The following is a 21,741-nucleotide window of genomic DNA, read 5'->3' as shown; positions in this document are numbered from 1 at the left end:
TTCTGGCAACCCCAGCTCATTTTTTAAGCAACATTTCTCAAACGAAAACCAGTGTTTGGGGTCTAAATAGGGGCATTTTTCACTGTTTGAGGCCTCAAAAAGGGGGGGGGGGGGCAAAAAGCCGTCGAAACAAGCTTATATAAGGGAAAAGGTTAAATTTCATTACCAAAAAATAAAATGACACTTGGAAAAACAAGATTCGAAACATTCAAGATTTAGGTATGTAAGTTTTACTTCCGCAGCATTATTTGTGAAGGAAAAGCAAAAGCGTTTGTGTGATGTTAACGCGCCCCCTATCGGTAGTGACGGAATTGCGACTTTTTGTTGTTGATAAAACCGCCTGTTTTCTTTTCAATTCTCATCCGATTTTCTCCGTCCATATTCAGTAGATGTATGTCTAAAGGATTTTACTACTATTTCACAGAAATGATCACCACAATGAGACATTGTGTCGCGCACAACATTTGGGTCGCTACCTTGAAGGTCAAGGTCACGGCATGACCTTGCAGCAAAATCGTGTCCGGCCCATAACTTTGTTACTAGAAGGCGGATTTAACAACTATTTCAAAGAGATGATCACGATATTGGATCGACGTGCCGCATGCAACATTTGGGTCCCTACCTTGAAGGTCAAGGTCACAGCATGACCTTGCAGCAAAATCGTGTCCGGGCCATAACTTTGTTATTTGAAGTCGTTTTTTAAAAATATTTCACAGAAATGATCACCATATTGAGACGATGTGTCGCGCGCAACATCTGGGTCGTTTCCTTGAAGGTCAAGGTCACAGCATGACCTTTCAGCAAAATCGTGTCTGGCCCATAACTTCGCTATTTGAAGTTGGATTCAAAAAGTATTTCACAGAAATGATCATCATATTAAGATGATGTGTCACGCACAACATTTGGGTAGCTGCCTTGAAGGTCACAGCATGACCTTGCAGCAAAATCGTGTACGGCCCATAACTTCATTATTTGAAGTCAGATTTTTAAAATATTTCACAGAAATGATCACCAAATTAAAATGGCGTTTCGCGCGCAACATTTGGCTCGCTCACTTGAAGGTCAAGGTCACAGTATGACCTTGCAGCAAAATCGTGTCCGGCACATAACTTCATTCTTTGAAGTCGGATTTTACAACTATTTCACAGAAATGATCACCACAATGAGACATTGTGTCGCGCGCAACATTTGGGTCGCTACCTTGAAGGTCAAGGTCACGGCATGACCTTGCAGCAAAATTGTGTCCGGCCCATAACTTTGTTACTAGAAGGCGGATTTAACAACTATTTCAAAGAGATGATCACGGTATTGAATCGACGTGCCGCATGCAACATTTGGGTCCCTACCTTGAAGGTCAAGGTCACAGCATGACCTTGCAGCAAAATCATGTCCGGCGCATTACTTCGTTATTTGAAGTCGGATTTAACAACTATTTCACAAAAATGATCATCATATTGAGACAATGTGTTGTGCACAATATTTGGTTTTTTTTACACTTTGAACTTTGTCTCTGACACAACAAGAGGTATACCTTCCTGTGTCCAAAACCTATTCGGGGAGCATCACCCGGTTCAACCGGCTCTTGTTTTATTTCAGAAGCGTGTTCAGGTTACATTGTAAAGTTGTTTTGAGGAAATATATTCGGTTTACTTACCAGATTCAGATGTATTTTCAAAGATTTCTTATGAAATGATATTACATAATCTTCATCTTCCTAAAACATACTTTTTGGTCAGCAAACATGTAGATGCTTTACTTCCATATTATTTTTTAAATAAACAGCGTTCCTATAACGTCAAAGCGCCCTCTAACGGTGGCGGTGAAATTGCGTCTTTTTATCAGTTAACCGGTCTGTTCTTGTCAATTTTCATCCGATTTACTTAATTTGAATTTTATAATGTTCAATAAATGTATGTCTTTCTAATGATGTATTTATTTAACATTTGCTTAATAGTCTGCGATTCTATGTCATTTTTCCCTACGTTTTGATGTCCATATCTGATGCGAATATCGTATCACAATAAAGATTGTGAAATTAAAAAAAAAATCAACAAGGTGAATTTTGCTATAATTTTTCGAGCATGTAGTGAGAAAGTGAAGGGAAATATTTATGCGATAAAAATGAAGGGTCAACGCGTAAGATATTTAGCTATTACTTTTTGAAAACGTTAATATTTTTTGACGTGAATAGACGTTGAGCTTCAAAGAACTGACCAGCTTACCATTGTATTCAGTAATTAATGATTATGATAGGGCTACTTCGAAATATATAAGTATCTTCTTATTGAAATGTATTCCCATGATTAGCATATTTATTTTTTAACCAGACTGTGACTTTTATTTTTTGATTTTCTAATTTACTAATTGAGGCGTGGTTTGTATTGTTATTTCGGAAAATAAATTTGGCACTCCTTTAACCTTTTACCCCATGAGCATACTGCGAAAAAGAAAAATGGCCGTTTTCATTGAAAAGCCTCCTGTAACAAGTTCAAACTTCTATGAAACTATGAAAAATGCTTCAATACTGATGAAACTTGGCACAAATGTGTACTACACCATAGTCTCTGTAACAGCATGCTCAATCCTAAATTTCCTGTTACCATGGCTACGGGGGACGTCTCAAAATTGCCAAAAATCACTATTTTGCATTGTTTTTTTTTCCCTCAAAACGGACTTCAAAGTGCTGCAACTTCTCAATGAATTGAAATAGAGTAAAAGGCTTTTCAGCGTCGGTTACTAGTTACCCTAAGATCAACATGAGGCCATTTTTAGCCTGTCACATGTCCAAAATTTTCTTGGCGATGAGGGGGACTCCGCCCCCTTCAAACCCCCCAAAACAGATGGGGGCACATCCCCCTTCTGGCAACCCCAGCTCATTTTTTAAGCAACATTTCTCAAACGAAAACCAGTGTTTGGGGTCTAAATAGGGCATTTTTTCACTGTTTGAGGCCTCAAAAAGGGGGGGGGGGCAAAAAGCCGTCGAAACAAGCTTATATAAGGGAAAAGGTTAAATTTCATTACCAGAAAAATAAAATGACACTTGGAAAAACAAGATTCGAACATTCAAGATTTAGGTATGTAAGTTTTACTTCCGCAGCATTATTTGTGAAGGAAAAGCAAAAGCGTTTGTGTGATGTTAACGCGCCCCCTATCGGTAGTGACGGAATTGCGACTTTTTGTTGTTGATAAAACCGCCTGTTTTCTTTTCAATTCTCATCCGATTTTCTCCGTCCATATTCAGTAGATGTATGTCTTTTACATTTATGTCTTCCTTTTAACTTTGTTAACCTTTTACCCCATGAGCATATTGCGAAAAATGGCGGTTTTCATTGAAAAGCCTCCTGTAACAAGTTCAAACTGCTATGAAACTATGAAAAATGCTTCAATACTGATGAAACTTGGCACAGATGTTGACTACACCATAGCCTCTGTAACAGCATGCTCAATGGTAAATTTCCTGTTACCATGGCAACGGGGGGACGTCTCCAAATTGCAAAAAATCACTATTTTGCATTGTTTTTTTTCCATCAAACTGATTTCAAAGTGCTGCAACTTCTCAATGAATTGAGATAGAGTAAAAGGCTTTTCAGCGTCGGTTACTAGTTACCCTTAGATCGACCTGAGGTCATTTTTAGCCTGTCACATGTCCAAAATTTTCGTGGCGATGAGGGGGACTCCGCCCCCTTCAAACCCCCAAACCCCCTGATATAATATTTGGATGGGGGACGGCGCCGAAAAAGTGGTCACTTTTTTTAACAACATTTCTCAAACGAAAAACAGTGTTTGGGGCCTAAATAGGGCATTTTTTCACTGTTTGAGGCCTCAAAAGGGGGGGGGCAAAAAGCCGTCCAAACACGCTTATATAAGGGAAAAGGTTAAATTTATGCATGTTCAAAATATCGAACAAGTGTGAAATAAATAAAAATCAACACGATGAATTTTGTTATAATTTTTTAGCATGCAGAGAAGTCGTGAAGAGTTTATTCAATAACACGTAAGATATTTTGCTATTACTGTTTGAATATAAAATAAAGAATGGGTAAAACCTAATGATTTTGGTGACGTTTTGACGCAAAAAATGTCACGACTTTTTCGATAAATAGCATAATTCCAGGAATGAAAAATGTTTTTCGTTTATAAGTAAAAATCCTGTCAGCTGCCTGCATTTCGATAAACAATTTGAAATTTTATACATATACAACATATCAGGGAATCAAGTTGGTATTAATATCTGAAAAACTGCAACTAATGGATATGAATATCTCGAGGAAATTGAAAGATATAATTAAAAAGCCCAACTAAGTGGAAATAATACAAAAATAAATCTTGCAAAAAAAAAATGAAAAGGCTGTCGCAATCGCTTTGTCATCATGCTATGTGTATCTCAGTACTACATAAACTTCCATGTTATCATATGTAACAATTTCGAATAGTATAAATCAATAAGTAGGAAAATTCTGAAACTGTCATTTTTGGAATGGATATGATTGTATCTTTGTTATAAGAAAAGTAAAGATTTACGTTTCAAAAATGTATGATCAACTTGAACTAAAAACGATTTGAACGTTTGTAGTCTTAATCATACAAATCTAACAGACATGTAATTTAAAACTTTTCTACAGCAATCAGTTATTATATTTTCTCTCGAAGCTAAATATCAGTAAATTATTATTCTGCACTGAGCGTTAGACTCGGATTTAAAGCAGGATCAAGCTCTCATTCCCTATTACAGATATTATTTATTTTAAACTCGCTAACTCACGGTATGCGTTTACCAAGCAAAATTTTTATAAGTAAAGGGCAATAACACAAAAAATACTAAATAAATCCTGACGAAAATAACTACACATGCTAATCAATATTCCTGTAAAGTTTCATGACTCTATGTCAAATACTTTTTGAGTTACATGCGACACAAGTTGAAAATTGCAAAATTTACTAAGTCAAGGGCAATAACTCTGAAAATAATTAAAATATCCAGATGAAAATACCCAGGTGCACAACTACACATGCTGATCAACATTCCTGTAAAGTTTCATGACTCTAGGTCAAATACTTTTCGAGTTACGTGCGACACAAAAGAGAACGGACGGAAGAACGGACAAGGGTAAATCTAAATGCCCGCCACTTAAGTGGGGGCACAAAAACTGAAAAACGATAGCGTCAGCATTATACACTATTCGTATTTAATGGTAACATTAGTTGCACAAGTTATTTAATAATTATATTTTGTATTTAATTGAAATATACAGTATAAACTCTACAGAGAAATGCCCTTTGTTGCTTAGAGTTTTTCACTCTAAGATAAAAATAATATTTTAAGGGTCGCTCTGTGTACGTTATACTGTAATAAAAAAAATCGGTAAGTACACGTAAATCCGAGTAGCGTAAGGGTTATATATAGTGTTTCTTATTTCGAATATATATATTATGAGTATGAGTTTTTGCTTCCAAAATATAATGAAAGTTTGTCACATTATTGTTCATTTTTTTAATTTATAAACCTACTATCATAACATTTTTTATTAGATTAATGTATTGCACAAACTTGAAAATGGTAAGCAAAATTAAATGTTTTTGTATCTTGGACAGTTTGTTTTTAAATATTCTTAACATATTTTAAATATTATTTCTGAATTTTATTTATCAACTTTTTTCGGCACATTTGTATGTATATCTTTTTAGATTGCATTTTTAATATGTTTTGACACCAGGGCTCGTCTGTCTGTATGTGCTTTTATGAAAGTGTAACGTAAATTAAATATTCTAACGGGTACAGATAAGCTTACTTCTGTCATACAGCAATATGCGATTCTTACTTTTTTTGCGCTGAAATTAGTTATTTCATGTAATGATAATAACATTTTTACAATCACCAAATTGTAAACAAAAGGGCCCAGAGGGCCCTGGATCGCTCACCTGAGAAATAGGTCAAAAGGTCAAACTGGAGCCCCATTTCACCCCCAAGAAGCACAATTTGAAAACAAGGGACAGTTTAATCTGAGCAATTTTGTGTAATGTCACCATGGAAATTTTTGTGTAAATTTATTTCTAAATTGAACCAGTAGTCTAGATGTTGTTGTTTTCTAACTTTAGCTGTGGCCGCCATGTAGTAATTAAATAGTTCAGCCTGTCACTAAGTGAGATGTGAGCTAATAAAAAAATGACAGAAAAAGAGAAGGAAAACAAACATTGACCTGGCCGGGGATTGAACTGTCGACTTCGATTCCCTTGGGCCAGGTCAATTTTGACCCTTGGGCTTTTATTTCATCAAACATGGAGTTTCCACTACATCCACTAGAGTTTCATGCCAAATATCTTAGCTTTAGTGCTTTTGGATTTTCAGAAGATTTTTTAAAGTTTTTACTATACACTAAATGACCCCCGGGGCAGGGCCAATTTCAACCCTAGGACTTTTATTTGAACCTCTTTTGGATGTTCACAAGAAGATTTTTAAGTTTTCACTATATACATGTAAGGAAAATCAATGACCCAGGGGCAGGGCAAATTTTGACCCTTGGGCTTTTATTTGAACAAACTTGGTAGACATCCACTAGAAGATGTTTCATGCCAAATATCCAAGCTTTAGCTCTTACGGTTTTTTACTTTAATTTTCACTATACACATATTAGGAAAATCAATGACGCCCGGGACGGGGCCAATTTTGACCCTTTTTTTTCTTAATTTGAACAAACTTGTTAGCCATCCGCTAGAAGATGTTTCATGCCAAATATCCAATTTTTAGCTCTTACGGTTTTTTACTTTAATTTTCACTATACACAAATTAGGAAAATCAATGACGCCCGGGGCGGGGCCAATTTTGACCCTTTTTTTTCCTAATTTGAACAAACTTGGTAGCCATCCACTAGAAGATGTTTCATGCCAAATATCTAAGTTTTACAGTTTTTTACAAGAAAATTTTAAAGTTTTCACCATATATACATATAAGAAAAATCAATGACCCCCGGGGCGGGGCCAATTTTCACCCTAGGACTTTTACTTGAACACACTTGGTAGATTTTAGCTAGAAGATGTTTCATGCCAAATATCTAAGCTCTAGCTCGTGTGGTTTTTTACAAGAAGATTTTTGTAAAAAAAAATCTTTTGGTTGCCATGGCAACCAGAGTTCTTTATGGAATTTAATTCTTTGAGCTTTATGCAAGGAACATCCCTGCAAAGTTTCAACAAATTTGGCTTAGGTTTAGGAGGAGAAGTTATGTTAAGAAATTAACGCACGCACGGACGACAGGCCATCACAAAAGCTCACTGACATTGTCCTCAGGTGAGCTAAAAATCAAACTGAAATATGTATGAGGCTGCGTCCAGCAAATTGGAAACATAGTTATAAAAAGCCTTGTCGGATAATAATAAGCAATTTATAAAAAAAATATTTCATCAAGTCCCTGTGTGATTTTAAATGTTCGACGTAATAAAATTGTTTTCTGGTACATTCTTTGAACTCCAACGTCTATTGACGTCACCAAAATCATTACGTTTTACTCAATCTTTATTTTATTTTCAAACAGTAATAGCAAAATATCTAAATATAAATGTCGCAATTCCTACGCCGTCGATAGAGGATGCTTCGACGTCATAGTAACGCTTTTTCTTTACAAAATAATGCTGCGCAAGTAAAGCTTACATATCTACATATTTGCATACCAAAAATCATCTAGATCTGAGATATTGTCAAATTTCGGTCGGAAAGTAGCGAGCTACCTTAACATATATATGTTAACAGTAATGTAGACTTATCATTTTATTTTGTCAAAGTTTTGTTTTCATGTGATAAACAAATTCTCCTCTACGTATTGGAATTTTATCCGCTGTACACACGGATATGGTATATTCATTTGGCATTTCTTCCAAATCATAGTTATTCATTTTAAAACTTAAATTTGTTCCAGTCATTAGGCTGTAACGATGTAACGACCTTGAAAATCACGTTCAGCGTACCCGTCCCTTATATATTTGAAATGTTGATACCATTTCTCTGGATCTGAAATATACGGTACCCATTTCTACTGTTTAGCATCGTACACTTCTATAGAACCCATTGTGACATTGAAAACATAAATGGCAATCCTTCTTACAACGTTTGATCGTTATCGTCAACATTGTCACCTTGAATTGTCACCTCTTCTTTGATGTCATGATCGGGCCATACTGTATCGAATAGCTCTTTACGTAACATAATGGCTTGAAACTCATATCGTGTTCCAACTGAGTCTTTTTGCCGACTGGAGAATCTATTGTTGAGTAGGATCCTCTTGCAACTCGTAAAAGTCTATTATAAATTGACCGTACTTTTGTCTCTTGAGGTAATTAGTCATTAGCAGCGCGATGGTAAGCCTCTTCAAAAGTATGGCCTTTATCTATAGTTTTAAATCGCTCCATATGAGATTTTCTAATTGTTTCTTCATATGTTAAGACGCATGCCTCCTCCCTTCTACGCTTGCCTGGGAGTCCAAGGAGTATGAGTATCTCTATTATCATCACGGTGGCATTTTTCATTATTATCTTCAGATGAGTGTCCATCACCACTTAAGTAGCTGTAATCATTATCCGTAAGTTTTCTCTTCTTGATAGTGTTGAAGTCTAAAATGTTATCGCGTAAACGATCTTGCTCCGGAGTACTCGATTTCAGGTCTATTACTAAATAGCCATGTGGTTTTGATGTTGCCTGTTCAAACCGTTTCATAAAGATGGAACTTGAGGTGGGGTAAATTCTTTTTGCTAGCGTTGCTACTTACTGTCTGTCAATAGGATTATTGAACAACATCAGGTACTGCGTATTTAAAGCGATATCCCTGCAGGCTTTTCCTTGAAGGAATACGTTTTGAGTGAGATAGATGCTCTGTGGTGAGCAATTCTTTGATCGCATTTGGCTCAAGTTCCTTTTACGGGTATTGTTGTACTCTGGACTATTTAAGTAGTCGGGGGATACCTCGTACAAATTCTATCCAGGGTATTCTACGCTGAAGTTCATCGTACAGAGGCTGCCATTGTCCATAACACCATATGATGCGCTCTAGTGGTGGATTTACTAGATTGGATAAAAGCAGTGTTTTAGTCCATTAAGTTTTTCCACTACTAATGCCGATTATTAGACTCCTTAAATATGGTATTGCACGGCCGTGCATATATTTTGACGTGACGTCATTAGCGTTATACAAACATAGTGTAAAGAAGCGCTAAATGTTAGCGTTATACTATAGGCGCGTCAATGAAAAATGACTCTTATTTCAATTATGATAAAAAGAATATTAAATTCGTTGATTACAATTTGATTACATGCAATTGGCTTTACATAGCATATATCAAGACTTTGCTCTGAAAGTCGAGAACGTCTTTAAATTGTGTACTTCGTACTTCGTAAAAAAAATCCTAAGGCGAGGGACGTTGGCTTTTATAATTTTTGTTAACATTGCAATTACTAATTCAAATGTGTGTTCTTTTTTTTTTATTAATTTTTTTATTATTCATTTCTTTATTCCTCCCGTCCAAAAATTACTGGGTCGAAATTAACAAGGCGGACAAAATCCCTCCTATACAACATGTATTGTTTTTTTCCAATGCACTCCAAACATATTAAAGTTGTAACATATATATTTGTTGTTGCCTATTACACCTTTCTGAAATGTTTAACGAGATAACTTTTTACCAGAAAGTCGTTAAAATCAAAGTCATTTTTAAGTAATCAACTCATTACAAATGTCTTGAAAAGAAAAAATATATTCATCATTACAATTGAAAAGAAAATATAAACTATTCAACGTTGTACTTACTGGGCTTTGTCCGCCGTATCATTTTCAAGGGAGGGCTTTTGCCCGACTTGTCATTTTTATCCGGGTGTGGGCTTATGTCCTACGAAGTGGATATTGTCATGTTCAATTTTATGGCCTTCTTGTTTTCAAATATATGTATTGCATTTTCTTTATGAAAACAGGTAACTCCGACAGAAAGTTACGGACATCTTGCGTTTAAAGTAGCATACATGGAAGAAACTCGGGGGAATGTCACAGTGTATGTCACAGGTAACACACACAATTAATTCATAATAATAAATTCTGAGCTTGATGTGATATTTCAAATGAAATGATTTTATTTTTCAATATTTATGAGTATTAGTACTGAATATTTATATTTAGTGTTACGTGGCAATAATCTCCCAGGTCTGGATGCATCTGGATACAGTGACCCATACGTAGAAGTCAGTTTACAGCCACAACGAATGTTTGGATTTACTCGTTCACAGAAGACACATGTAGTAAAACAGACATTAAACCCAGTGTTTAATGTAACGTTCCAGTTGTAAGTGATGTTTATTTTCTGATTAGAATTTTTTATTTATTTCCAAAAATTTAATCTGAAATCATTAATTTAAATGCTAATAGACATCATATTGTTACAGTGTTTTTCATATAATAATTCATTCAATAATTCCATCGAATTTTTTAGAAAAAAAAATCATCGTTAATCTCACCGTACGTGTTACAGTATCGCGTTTTCCGGTTACAGTATAGAATTTTCAAGATTGAGGATTATTTGTGAGGAAGACACATATAGTTAGGTTTCTAAAAGATGTTTTTTTGTGCTTCACTCGTCAGGAACTGACTCGTATATATAGAGGATATTTGTTTAGTTCAGTGTAAGATCGGAATATATTTCACCGAGTGAGCACCGAAAGGTATATTTCACGAGTGGCGCAGCCACGAGTGAAATATGAACTTTTGGTGTTCACAAGGTGAAATATATTTCAATCTTCCACTAAACTAAACAAATTTTCTTTTTATTACATGCAAGGAAACGTTTTAAAAAGACATTAAACCTAATACTGAATGAAAAGCGCGCCAAATAATAATACAACGTGACGTCATTTGCGACGTCACGTCATTAAGTTGGTACCAAGTACTGTGCACGCTGGTATTTCACTGAAACAACGTAAGGGGCTTAAATTCAAAACAGTGAAATTATCAAAGTGGTAATTTCACTGTTTCAAACAGTGAAATTACCAGTTTTATATCACTGATATAGTAATATATTTTCTCAGACCCTGCACCGCAGATTTATCTTTACATGTTCTCATAAATATTCAGATTTGACAGATTAAAAATTTGAATCGGGAGACCAACGCATTTTTCTCCCATTCCGACATTATTTAAGCATGATTACAAAAAGTAAACCTACCAAACGTTAGTCCTTTGTAACCGAAATTTCGGTTACAGTTTAGATACTAGTCTAATTTCAAATAAAGTTCGTATATGCATTATTTTTTTATAAAATAAGCCATATAATTTATAAGCTTATATATTCTTGAAGGGTTGTAGTACATTTTTTCTTCAAACGAAAAGTTTGCTGTTTCCTTATTTTAAGTACTTATATTCAGATGGAGACTCTTTGCAGGGTAAGAAATGTCCTTTGTAAGGATTGTTTTCACAACAACAACAAAAACTGTTATCAAATTGTATAGAGAGAAGAAAGATTATTGCTTCCATTACACATTAGTTAGTAATGTAAGTAGCCTGTTAGTTAATAAAATAGAGAAAAACAGATTACTTAAAGAAAGTAGATGTGTTCATATGGCGGTATCATGGAACGTTCAATGTGACACGTAAGTGCCATTCCACAAAAAGCGGCATATTATCCCAAAAGTAATAATTGCGTCTGCCCTAAGTTGAATACAATGGGTGAAACTAAAAAAAAACAATTTTGAAAGGGGATCGGAGGTTATGAAGCCTGCATACCACAGATCAGCTGTCAAAAGACACAATTAAAAGAGAAGGCAACATACCCTAGGGTGATTAAACAGTATTCAAGTGAAAAATACTGCAACCTTAAAACTTATTTAAAGTTGAAATTTCCATCTAAGTATCTAAAAAGGGTTGTTATTCTTGGATTTTAGGTTTCACCGACAATAAGGTTATGTGAAAACATTGCTGCTTTACTGTAAAGATAGACCACAGATACCTCTTTGTGTTTGACAGAATGGATGAGATTCGACACGCATGTGTACGACAGACTGACGAATAGCAATCGTCCCAGTAAGCTGAGATTTAAAAGTGTATGCATCGATAATATATATATAAAAATATCAAGGTCTAAGCTTTAACCGAAATCTGGGTATAAACTAACAAAATCGGATAAAAATCGCTAGGTCTGCTGTAACCCTACACCTCGCTCATTGTTAATTTTTTCAAACGTATCTGACGAACAAAAAAACAGGTTCAATAAACCTTTTTGAAGGCATGCTTAAATAATGTCGGAATGGGAGAAAACATGCGAATTTTCAATCCGTCAAATCTGCACATTTATGACACAATAAAGAGATAATACTGCAATGCAGGGTCTAAAGAAATATATGACTGGAAAAGCACAAAACATCTTTTAGAAACTAAACTACTTGTAGTATGGACCAAAATAAAAATCACCTACCTGTTTTCCCAACAAATAATCCTCTATCTTGAAAATTCTATACTTTAACCGAAAAACGCGATACTGTAACACGTTCATTACGGTGAATATAGCACAACCTCACATATTTCGAAGAAACATGTCTTTTGTCAACCTTGTGTACTTGTCACAAAAGCCTGCAACGATGACCTGACGAGCCCGTATATAATATATATATAGATATTTGGCTTGAAATATTTCCTGACAGACATCTTATATAATCCCACACAAAAGGGAATTTGTATTGAATATGGAAAAAGTCCTTCTGAATATTGGAGCATAGCACAACACTAAATTCTAACACTGCATTTTTATTCTGACTGATTATCCTTTTTTTTGCACCATAAGTCAGTAACTGTAGACTTAAAGATCTAGTAACAAATATGTTTCATTTGATGGAAGACTGTTCACTTTCTCTTTCATTAATTTTTGGAAGACTTGAAGGTCGAATGTAAGCATTATTCATCATTATACCAGTTTTTCAATAAAACACCATTTACAATTGAAAATGATCCCAAAGTGTTTTAGTAGCTGATTTCTCTGCCAATAAGGTTCACCTTTTGATCTTGATCTAGCTGAAAATTACGTGAAAGAAAAATTTGTGTTGATGTTATTGTGTTTCTTCAAGTAATTACACAAGTTATTTCAGGTTATTTTATCTTGAGTTGCTTGTTATGTTTTTGTACTAAAGTAGTCAATAAATCATCGACACGCGGCAAGAGGTAAGCGTCTTAAACAGATTGTTAAACTTGCTATAGACTGGAGACGCTCAGGTGCTATAATACCGCGTTTTAAGATTTCATTAACCTCAGTCCTTTCTATTTCACGCTTTCCTAATGGAAGCAACAGTTTCACATACATTTATAATCATGTTTTTGTAACGCCGTAATTCATAACATTGACAACTTGCCTATACCGGTCCTTCATGTACCACGCAAATTATAAAAGTTCACATGGCATATACCTCGAAATTGTTTTTATAAGCTTTTTGTTCTTTTCGTTTTTTAGCCCAAATGTTTCTAAAGAATGCCTTGACAAGTTGGGAACATGCATTTTGTTTTCCGTTTTTGACCATGACACTATCGGGAGGGATGACTTTGCTGGGGAAATCATAGTTCATATGTCTACAATCCTGAAGATCGGTATTGACAAATCAATGGACAGGATGCCAGCTATGATTATGCCATTAAAGAGGCCAAAACGACCAGTGGATGGACCATATGTTGTAAGTTTTAAAGTTTTACAATAGGATTTTACTACAAATGTCAATACAAGCTGGGAAAGCCAGAGCACAGAAGCAATGAAGAGCTACTTTTGCTAAGACCCATATGTTTGTGTGTAATATTTTTTGGGATAATTTTTCGCCGTCCGAAAGTTTTGAAATTTTGATTTACTTTTTTATCAATTCAGATGGTGAGTTTTACACTTATTTTGTGCTAGACAAAATTTGTTAAATTGTTTTTTATGTTTGCAGTTTAATATTTAATACCGTGTGTGTGACCCGTGATTATCAATCACAGCTTTGCAGATCCTTCCCATACTCCCTATTAAGTTTCTGGCCGTTCTAACGGGTATGGCTGCCCATTTTGAACCAACATGGCTCCTGAATGGCTCTAGATTGCAGCTGACAAAATGACATTCTAACCTGCCGCTCAATCCACGTGTGTTCTATTGTATTTAAGTCAGGTGAGCCAGGCAGTCCTGGACCACCCTGGGCGATCGTCCATTTGAATGAACTGATCGCCGCTTGCTCAAGCATGCAACCTAACCAGGTCGTCCATGTATAGCTGACCAGTCAATCAAGTTGGTTCGTCGACCCCACCTCCGCGCCATAGCTGAACCACCTCGCTCAGGAGCCTGAAACAGTTCAACTCATCTTCTGCAGATCAAAGCACACCTGTCTGGACCCCAAAAACATTACCAAAGGTCATTTTGAAGAGAAGTTACTGTACACCGATCGCCGCAGAAATTTGTGCTGCAACTTCTCAATGGTAGATAGAGTCAAATGCTTTTCAGCGTTGGTTATATGTTATCTCATGATCAATCTGGGGTCATTTTTAGCACAAATTAACACATTTTTTTGGTCACAAGTCCAAAATTTTCTTGGCGATACAGGGACTACCGCCCCCTCCAAATATAAAGGGGGCACATCCCCCTTCTGTCAACCCCCTGATGTATCTTTTGGTTGGGAGCCCGCGCCGAAAAGTGATCACTTTTTTTAACAACATTTCTCAAACAAAAACAAGTGTTGGGGTCCTTAATAAGGCATTTTTTCACCATTTGAGCCAACAATAAAGGAGAGTTAAAAAGGCGTTAAAAGGCGTGTATATCGCGTAATGGATTAACAGAAATTGATGAAACTGTTTCAAACAGTGAAATTATCAGTTTTATATCACTGATATATTTCTATAAACCACCGTAAAGCATATAATAAATTACGATCTTACACTGAACTAAACAAATATCCTCTATTTCTTTCAGATATTAGCACAACGTGACTGGGATAAAGATGCCAAGAAGTTCATCAATGATCGTTCACGGTTTATTGACCACCAGCCAAAGCCCTTACACAGATATTCATTCACTGGAAAAGGCTTTTTCTCCAATTTGTTTGCAAATTTGACGAATTAGTTCTTGGCTGGAAAATTTATTTAGATCAGAGTTAGCCACTTAATGAGGAATAGATATTGTCACAAAGATATTTTTTCCAAACAAAGAGATTATCCATTTTATTAATCTGTGTAGTAATAACCTGTTGTTAAAGGAATATTTTTATCAAAGAATTTTCAACATATTATTATGTATTTGTAATTTTGTGGACTTGTAAGGTTGACTTGACTTAAAGATCTGGGAGTTGTTATACAGTTCCATTCTGTTACTAACAATAAACATGGAAACCTTATTTTACTTCTTTCTTCATTTTTCAAGGTAAGCATTTCATATATTTATTTATATTTATTGTCATTTTTTTCTGTAAAAGTTACAGTTCAATGATGATTTAATGGTTCTGAAACAATTCTTAAAAAATTTGTTTTTATCAATAATTTGTCCACAACCTCTCTCACACTAAGCAATTTTCCCCATACTTTCATGTATTTTCATGATATATAAATGTTGATTTTACATTTTGACCTGCAAAAATGTGCGAATGATTCTCACAAAATTAGTTTCCATTGTTTAATTAAATTAAGGTCCAAATAAAGTTTTAAGATTTTTCACCTTTTTAAGAGAATTATATTAAAAGAAGATAAATGAAAACCTTTGATTTCATGAGTTTAATTTGCGATAAAACATATTAATCATGACTGGAATGAACATACCTTAAACATTTTAATACAAATTTGAAATTTGAAAAAATATATCCCATAAAATAATTTGTATGAAAAAATAAGTGACTTATTTTATTATGAACAGCGCGAGGCATGTTGTATGTTGGCGGAGTTATGCAAAATAGCTGGAATAGACAAAACGAGAAAAATTTGTGAAAATTTAATAAAACTAATTCAGCAACGAAAACACAAAAATACTTGATTTTGAAAGCAAAAATATATAAAATAAAATGAATTACGACTGTCTAACAACCGGGTTGCATGTTTGCATTCTCAGACTTCGATCAAGAATGTCGACTGAAAAATCTTCATATTCCAATTAATTAAAGGGCCATAACTCAGCAAAATATCATGAACTAAATAAATAATTACAAGTGCTATTTAATTTGTATTTAACATACAGCTTATTCAGCTACAATACGGGTGCTCATTTTTCTACAATATTTACATGAAAATCTTATTGATAACACCACTGAGGTCCATGACATTAACAGGCAACTCAGCAAAAATAAAAACCTAATATTATAACAATAAGCCGAGCCATCCCGCCCAATACCATGACGCTTCCACGATCATGCAGACCTTTCGACGGTAAATTCTGATAAGTCCGTTGGCATGACTGAGATTGTAACGAGACTCGTCTGAAAACAGGACAGTATTCTAGTCACGTCGCCGCCAGTGAAGATGCGTGCCCACCTAATACCTGATGATGGCGTAAAGTGAAAAGACCGCCTTAAAAAGTTATCACAACAACTCCATCCTTCGTGAACCCAAACAGTTCCCCGAACAAACAAGTTGTATAAAAACGGCTTTTAATTCAGTCAATTCTCACTATTTTATGGATATATAAAGCGAAAAATATCACTTTGAAAGCTCTTTGATTTTTCAAATGTTTGTGAAGTTGGCGGCCTGGCGGCTTGAAATTGTTCAGATTTAGTAATGTTATAAAAACAATTAAAACGGCACTTTATGAAGTTCTAAAGTTAATTTCTGATAAAAGTGAAAACTTAAATACACATTCACGTTGCGTAATCATTCCGTTTGATTTGGATTACCCGAATATTTAGATTTGGAAACCGTTATTGGATTTTTGCACCTGTAACGAAGCATGTGAGGATTGCGCTTCGAAAATTTGTATAAATTTCTCGGGTAGATGCGTGTGTCCTGATTTCTTTGATGTGTTTGCTTATATTTTTTAGGTTTATGAATTGTTCAAAGAGCAAAAAAAGTGTAAAAAAGTGCTATAATGGTAAATAAGGCTATAATGGTACGCTTGACGCTGCGTAAGAATCGAATTCAAACGCTGGGTTGGCTAAGATAGAACTGAACTTTTGGCTAAACTCAACTAAGAATTTATTTATAATAAAAAAACTCAAATGTACACTGAAATTATTATAAAACAAAATATATTAATATTTACGAATCACTTCGTTCGTTGACTTATGTTCTTCTAAAGTACGTATATAATTACAATTCTTTGTTGCTTTACATCGTGAAGTGAAGTGTAGATATATGTGTAAGTTAAATATTTTACTAAGTAAATGTCTGAAGAATTTTGAATGGAATTTTTTTATCACAGTGTCCAAAAGAGAAAGGCTGCTGGGTCTCCGTTGCATGTACTTTTGTTATTCTTTTTCACGCACCTGAGCCGCAACTAGGGTGTCTCGTGATTTCCAGCCAAAACGATTTCCGCGGGAGATGTACGTCATTACCTGGGAGTTATCCTCGATCAATGAAAACGCTCCCAGCCGTCTAATTGGCCAATCGCATGTACCGATACAATATAGAGACTGTTAGCCAAATCACACAGGTAAACATTTTTCTACAAAGAAAAATAGACCCGCATGTCGGCGATAAAAAACATATTTCAACGACAACTTGATAAGAGCCCCTAAGTCATGATGTATTAATGTTGTGTAACCTTGGTTTCAGACAAATAGTTATTTTAAATTGTAACTTTCGTGTTACGCGCATGAAGAAAATGGTACGTCAAAAAAAGAGCATTCTAGGCATTTAGAAGTAAACAGAAATATCTCTTATTTTGATTACCCCTGTACTAGAACAAAACGCAATTCAACAAAAGTTCTGAAAGAAAGAAAGAATGACTTAACAAAAGACCATGGGTCAGTATCTCGAAGCTATCGTTAGCATAACGACTGTCGTAAGACTCTCGTTAAGGTTTTCACTGGTATCTCGAAACTCTCGTTATTAACGAATAATCGTTAAAATGCCCAATTATTAACGGATGCGTAGAAGGTGTCGTAAAGCTCTCGTGACTATCACTTTGGCACAAAAGATAGAATATTTCGAATTTAAAATACACAAAAAATGAGAATTATATCAACTTATTGATAAAAATGATGAACCTACATAAATACACTGAGAGGATGTTCTAACTAGACCTTTGGTAAATCAGCTATATTTTTTTAATGTATTGATCAATTTAGGTTATATTTCGGATATTTATTACTACACATAAGATGCATACTTCTGTAGAATTTAATTCAAATCACATTTCGAAAAAAATGTCAAACTTAACAGAAAAAAACAGTCTTATAAAAATTCAAAGTCGCAAAATGGCGGCAAAATAACAATGTGAAAAGTCACTCAACAATATCACTTAACTGTCCTGGTAAAACTCTCTGGTTTAATATTTGGTGTGACCACCTCTAGCTCTCAGTAAGTGAGCACATCGTTGTCTCATCGACATAACATAGTTTGAAATAGTCTGCTGAGGAATGGTGGCCCATTCTTGGATCAGCATCTGCTTTAACTGAACAAGATTTGCGGCGGATTCGGTCCGTTCCGAACACGGCGGCCAAGTTCATCCCACTCAATGCTCAATGGGGTTCATGTCCGGGGATTTAGACGGCAATGGAAGAACTCTCACTTGTTGCTGTCGTAGAAGCCTCTCCGTGGTCGCAGCTGTGTGCGGGGTCGCTCCGGCACGCAGGTAAGGAATGGCCTCCGGAATCAGAATCTCCTGTTGATATCTCAAAGCGTTGAGATTACCACGGATGACTACGAGGTTGGTTTAGTATGAAAGGAAATCCCAGCCCAAACCATCACCGATCCCCCACCGCAGTGGTCACGCTCGTGAACGCAGCTGTCGTTTTAACGCTCGCCTCGACGCCTATAGACGCGCATCCTGCCGTCACTGTTTTTCAAGTTGAAACGGCTTTCGTCTGTGAATAAGACGTTGGCCCATTCAACACGAGTCATTTTCTGGTGACGGCGGACCCATTGCTCACGTCTTCGGGATGACGTCGTAGACAGGCACGAAGGCCTCTTGCTCTTATACAGTCAGGAGGCGGTTAAGTACGTTTGCTATGATCTATAGTGCCATCGTCTGCCTGGCGGTTGAAGCTGCAGTTCTAAAACGGTTGTTTAGGTGAACAGCAACAATCTGGAGTTGTCACTTTTCTGCGAGGTTGCCTGCGCTCATCTTCAACACGACCTGTGCGCTGGAACTTGGTGAAGAGGTTGGTGATTGTAGAGACATGCCTGCCAAAAATTCGAGCAACCTGCAGAGAGAACAGAAGACATGCAACTTCATATCATATCTGTACATTTTCTAAGCTATAAATGCTAAAATAAGTTGATTAAATATTGTTATTTACAATAAATTATTTCACGAAGAATGATTTAATACCATATTTAGATTAACAGAATATTTTAATGATGAATACCTGTACTCGTGATGAGCCAGTCTGTAGCATGCCAATTGCGCGAGCGCGTTCTGCACTGAATTCACAAAATCTCGTGCATAATTATAAAACTACACATGTAAGCACGTGCAAATTGGAATATCGTCACGGTCGATGATTTTCGTGATTTTTAAAAAGCATTGGCCACGTAATTAATTAATGCAAATAATAAAGTCCATACCTTTTAGCATTATTGAATTATTTTAATTTAAAAAAGGTCTAGTTAGAACATCCTTTCAGTGTATGATATTTTATTTCATTTTCTTAAATATCAAACATATGCTCTTTTAGTTTACATAAAAATGTATATTTAAATGCAGATGAAAAAAATCATATCATAACTGAAGCATCGAAAGGAATAAACTTTGTAATGTGTAATTTTGCACAATACAATATAAATAAATATTTGCATGTACATAATGTTAAAAATGTAACAAAATTCGGTATTTTTTACAGAATTATATTTCGAAAAGTTATCTGTGATGTAATGTAATGATTTAATGACTAGAAGAAAAATGCATTACGTTACACTGCAATAATCAGTAATCAGTTCTATTTTTACTTGCTATATTTTAATTTTTAATACATAATCCTATTTGGTTGTTTGTAAATATAACCCGAGCCGTCAAGCGAGGTTTATATTGCAAACAACCGTTTATATACGGCCATATAACCTGTCAGGAATATTTATAACGAATTTATAAAGCTTCGAACTTTCTTTTTAAATAGTAAAAGTAAGATTTCCAGCTCGTGAAAATATATGGAAATTTATCATGTTTTGTGAAAAGATTCTATTCACTTAAACGAAAAACATCTTAATATTTCTTTAAAACTAAACCCATCATCATTATCATAGATAATAATCATTGTCACTTATATATCTGATCGTTTATTTTAACTTACATAAGAAAAAAACAACATTTCGGTGAGACCATTTGCATATACGAGTACATAATCAATTTATTAAGCGTTTACATTCTCGCATCTCCATCTGCGCCTACATCACAATCTATCCAATCCTTTAACTTTTCCGTATATATCATGTTCACACAATTGGTTAGCGTTACATTATTATTGTTGATATCGTCACCAATATTGGTTTTTGTTACAATATTCTTATTATTGATATCATCACCATTATTGGTTTTTGTTTCATTAGTGTCACTCATTTAATTTCACAGTGGAAATTATAAAAATATAATTTCACAATTTTCAAAGAAGAGATTACTTTTTTTAAGATTTTCCCCATGCGGTACCTCAATTTTATTATTGTTAACAATTCTGACATTGTCAGGGCTGTATAGAGAAAAGCAAAGCTGAAATTGATAAATAACTGAAATTTCAAAAGTAATAAAAAGAAGAACACTTACTTCAATTCATTCAAATCACCAAATATCGTCTATATTTTTTTTTTTCATTTTTACAGTCTGAAAAATAGAATTCCTTCAACATGCAGAACTGCTCTTGATGACATTTGGGCATATTTAAGTATCCTACGAGCAATAACTGCCTAATAACTTGGAAAGCAATGAAGCAAAATCAGCCCGAAGAATAACCCATCGTTCGTAAGTTTGTAAGGCAGCCTTTCAAAAAGTCCATGCGTCGTGTTTTGAATGTGGCATCTGTGAACACATTAATTTGTTGAAAAATCCTCAAAAAAGTTTTTTTTCTTATAAAAGCTGTATCAAAATGATATCCCTCTGAATCAAACACAATTATTTTCATCACATGGAATAAGTGAATAATATCATCGCCATTTAACGTTGATTGGCGAACTTATTTTTCAAGACTGCTTGTAGCATCCTTGAGTTTTTGTTGGCGTTTACAAGATTAACAAGGCATTCTTGACAAAGCATCAGCAATTGCATGACTACGCCCACAACGATGAACTACTGTTAGGTTATAGGTGTAGCTAGCGTGCTACTTTGCCTTTTGGGACTTTGAGAGTGCGCATCCAGCGGACTGCAACATTATCAGTTCGGAGGAGTATTTTTGACCATATAGATAGATAGATAGTTGTGAGGGTGTTTTAAAGTTTAATAACTGCCAGAATTTAGACAGATTTGCTCATGTACGCTATAACCTTTTCTTGGCCATCTTGTATTTGTGATAACACTGCCCCTGAGGCGAAATCCGAAGAGTCTGTGTCAAGTATAAATCGCGAAACTAATTTTGGATATGCGAGTGTCAAAAGATTGTTGGCAATAGAATCGACAATGTTTCTCACAAAGCTTATGGAGTGGTTTAGCTGT

At 35.1% G+C, this 21,741-nt stretch overlaps 1 protein-coding gene across 3 annotated transcripts in view; it reads left to right on the top strand.

Annotated features, from left to right (window-relative positions):
• LOC132744808 (protein unc-13 homolog D-like) overlaps nt 1-15,355 on the top strand; it is a 333,410-nt gene extending 318,055 nt beyond the window's left edge. For all 3 annotated transcript variants that reach the window (XM_060733589.1, XM_060733587.1, XM_060733588.1), the window contains 4 exons: nt 9,950-10,037; nt 10,152-10,314; nt 13,462-13,678; nt 14,935-15,355. In XM_060733589.1, the coding sequence (XP_060589572.1) occupies nt 9,950-10,037; nt 10,152-10,314; nt 13,462-13,678; nt 14,935-15,084 (618 nt within the window). In that variant the 3' untranslated portion in view covers nt 15,085-15,355. The remainder of the gene's footprint in view (nt 1-9,949; nt 10,038-10,151; nt 10,315-13,461; nt 13,679-14,934) is intronic.
• The last annotated feature ends 6,386 nt before the right edge of the window (nt 15,356-21,741 follow it).

The sequence above is a fragment of the Ruditapes philippinarum genome, unplaced genomic scaffold (assembly GCF_026571515.1).
Source record: "Ruditapes philippinarum isolate M1 unplaced genomic scaffold, ASM2657151v2 ctg1728_1_1_1_1, whole genome shotgun sequence".
Lineage (NCBI taxonomy): Eukaryota > Metazoa > Mollusca > Bivalvia > Venerida > Veneridae > Ruditapes > Ruditapes philippinarum.
The sequence above is the reverse complement of the archived record's forward strand: the minus strand, read 5'-3'. Positions and strand labels throughout refer to the sequence as shown.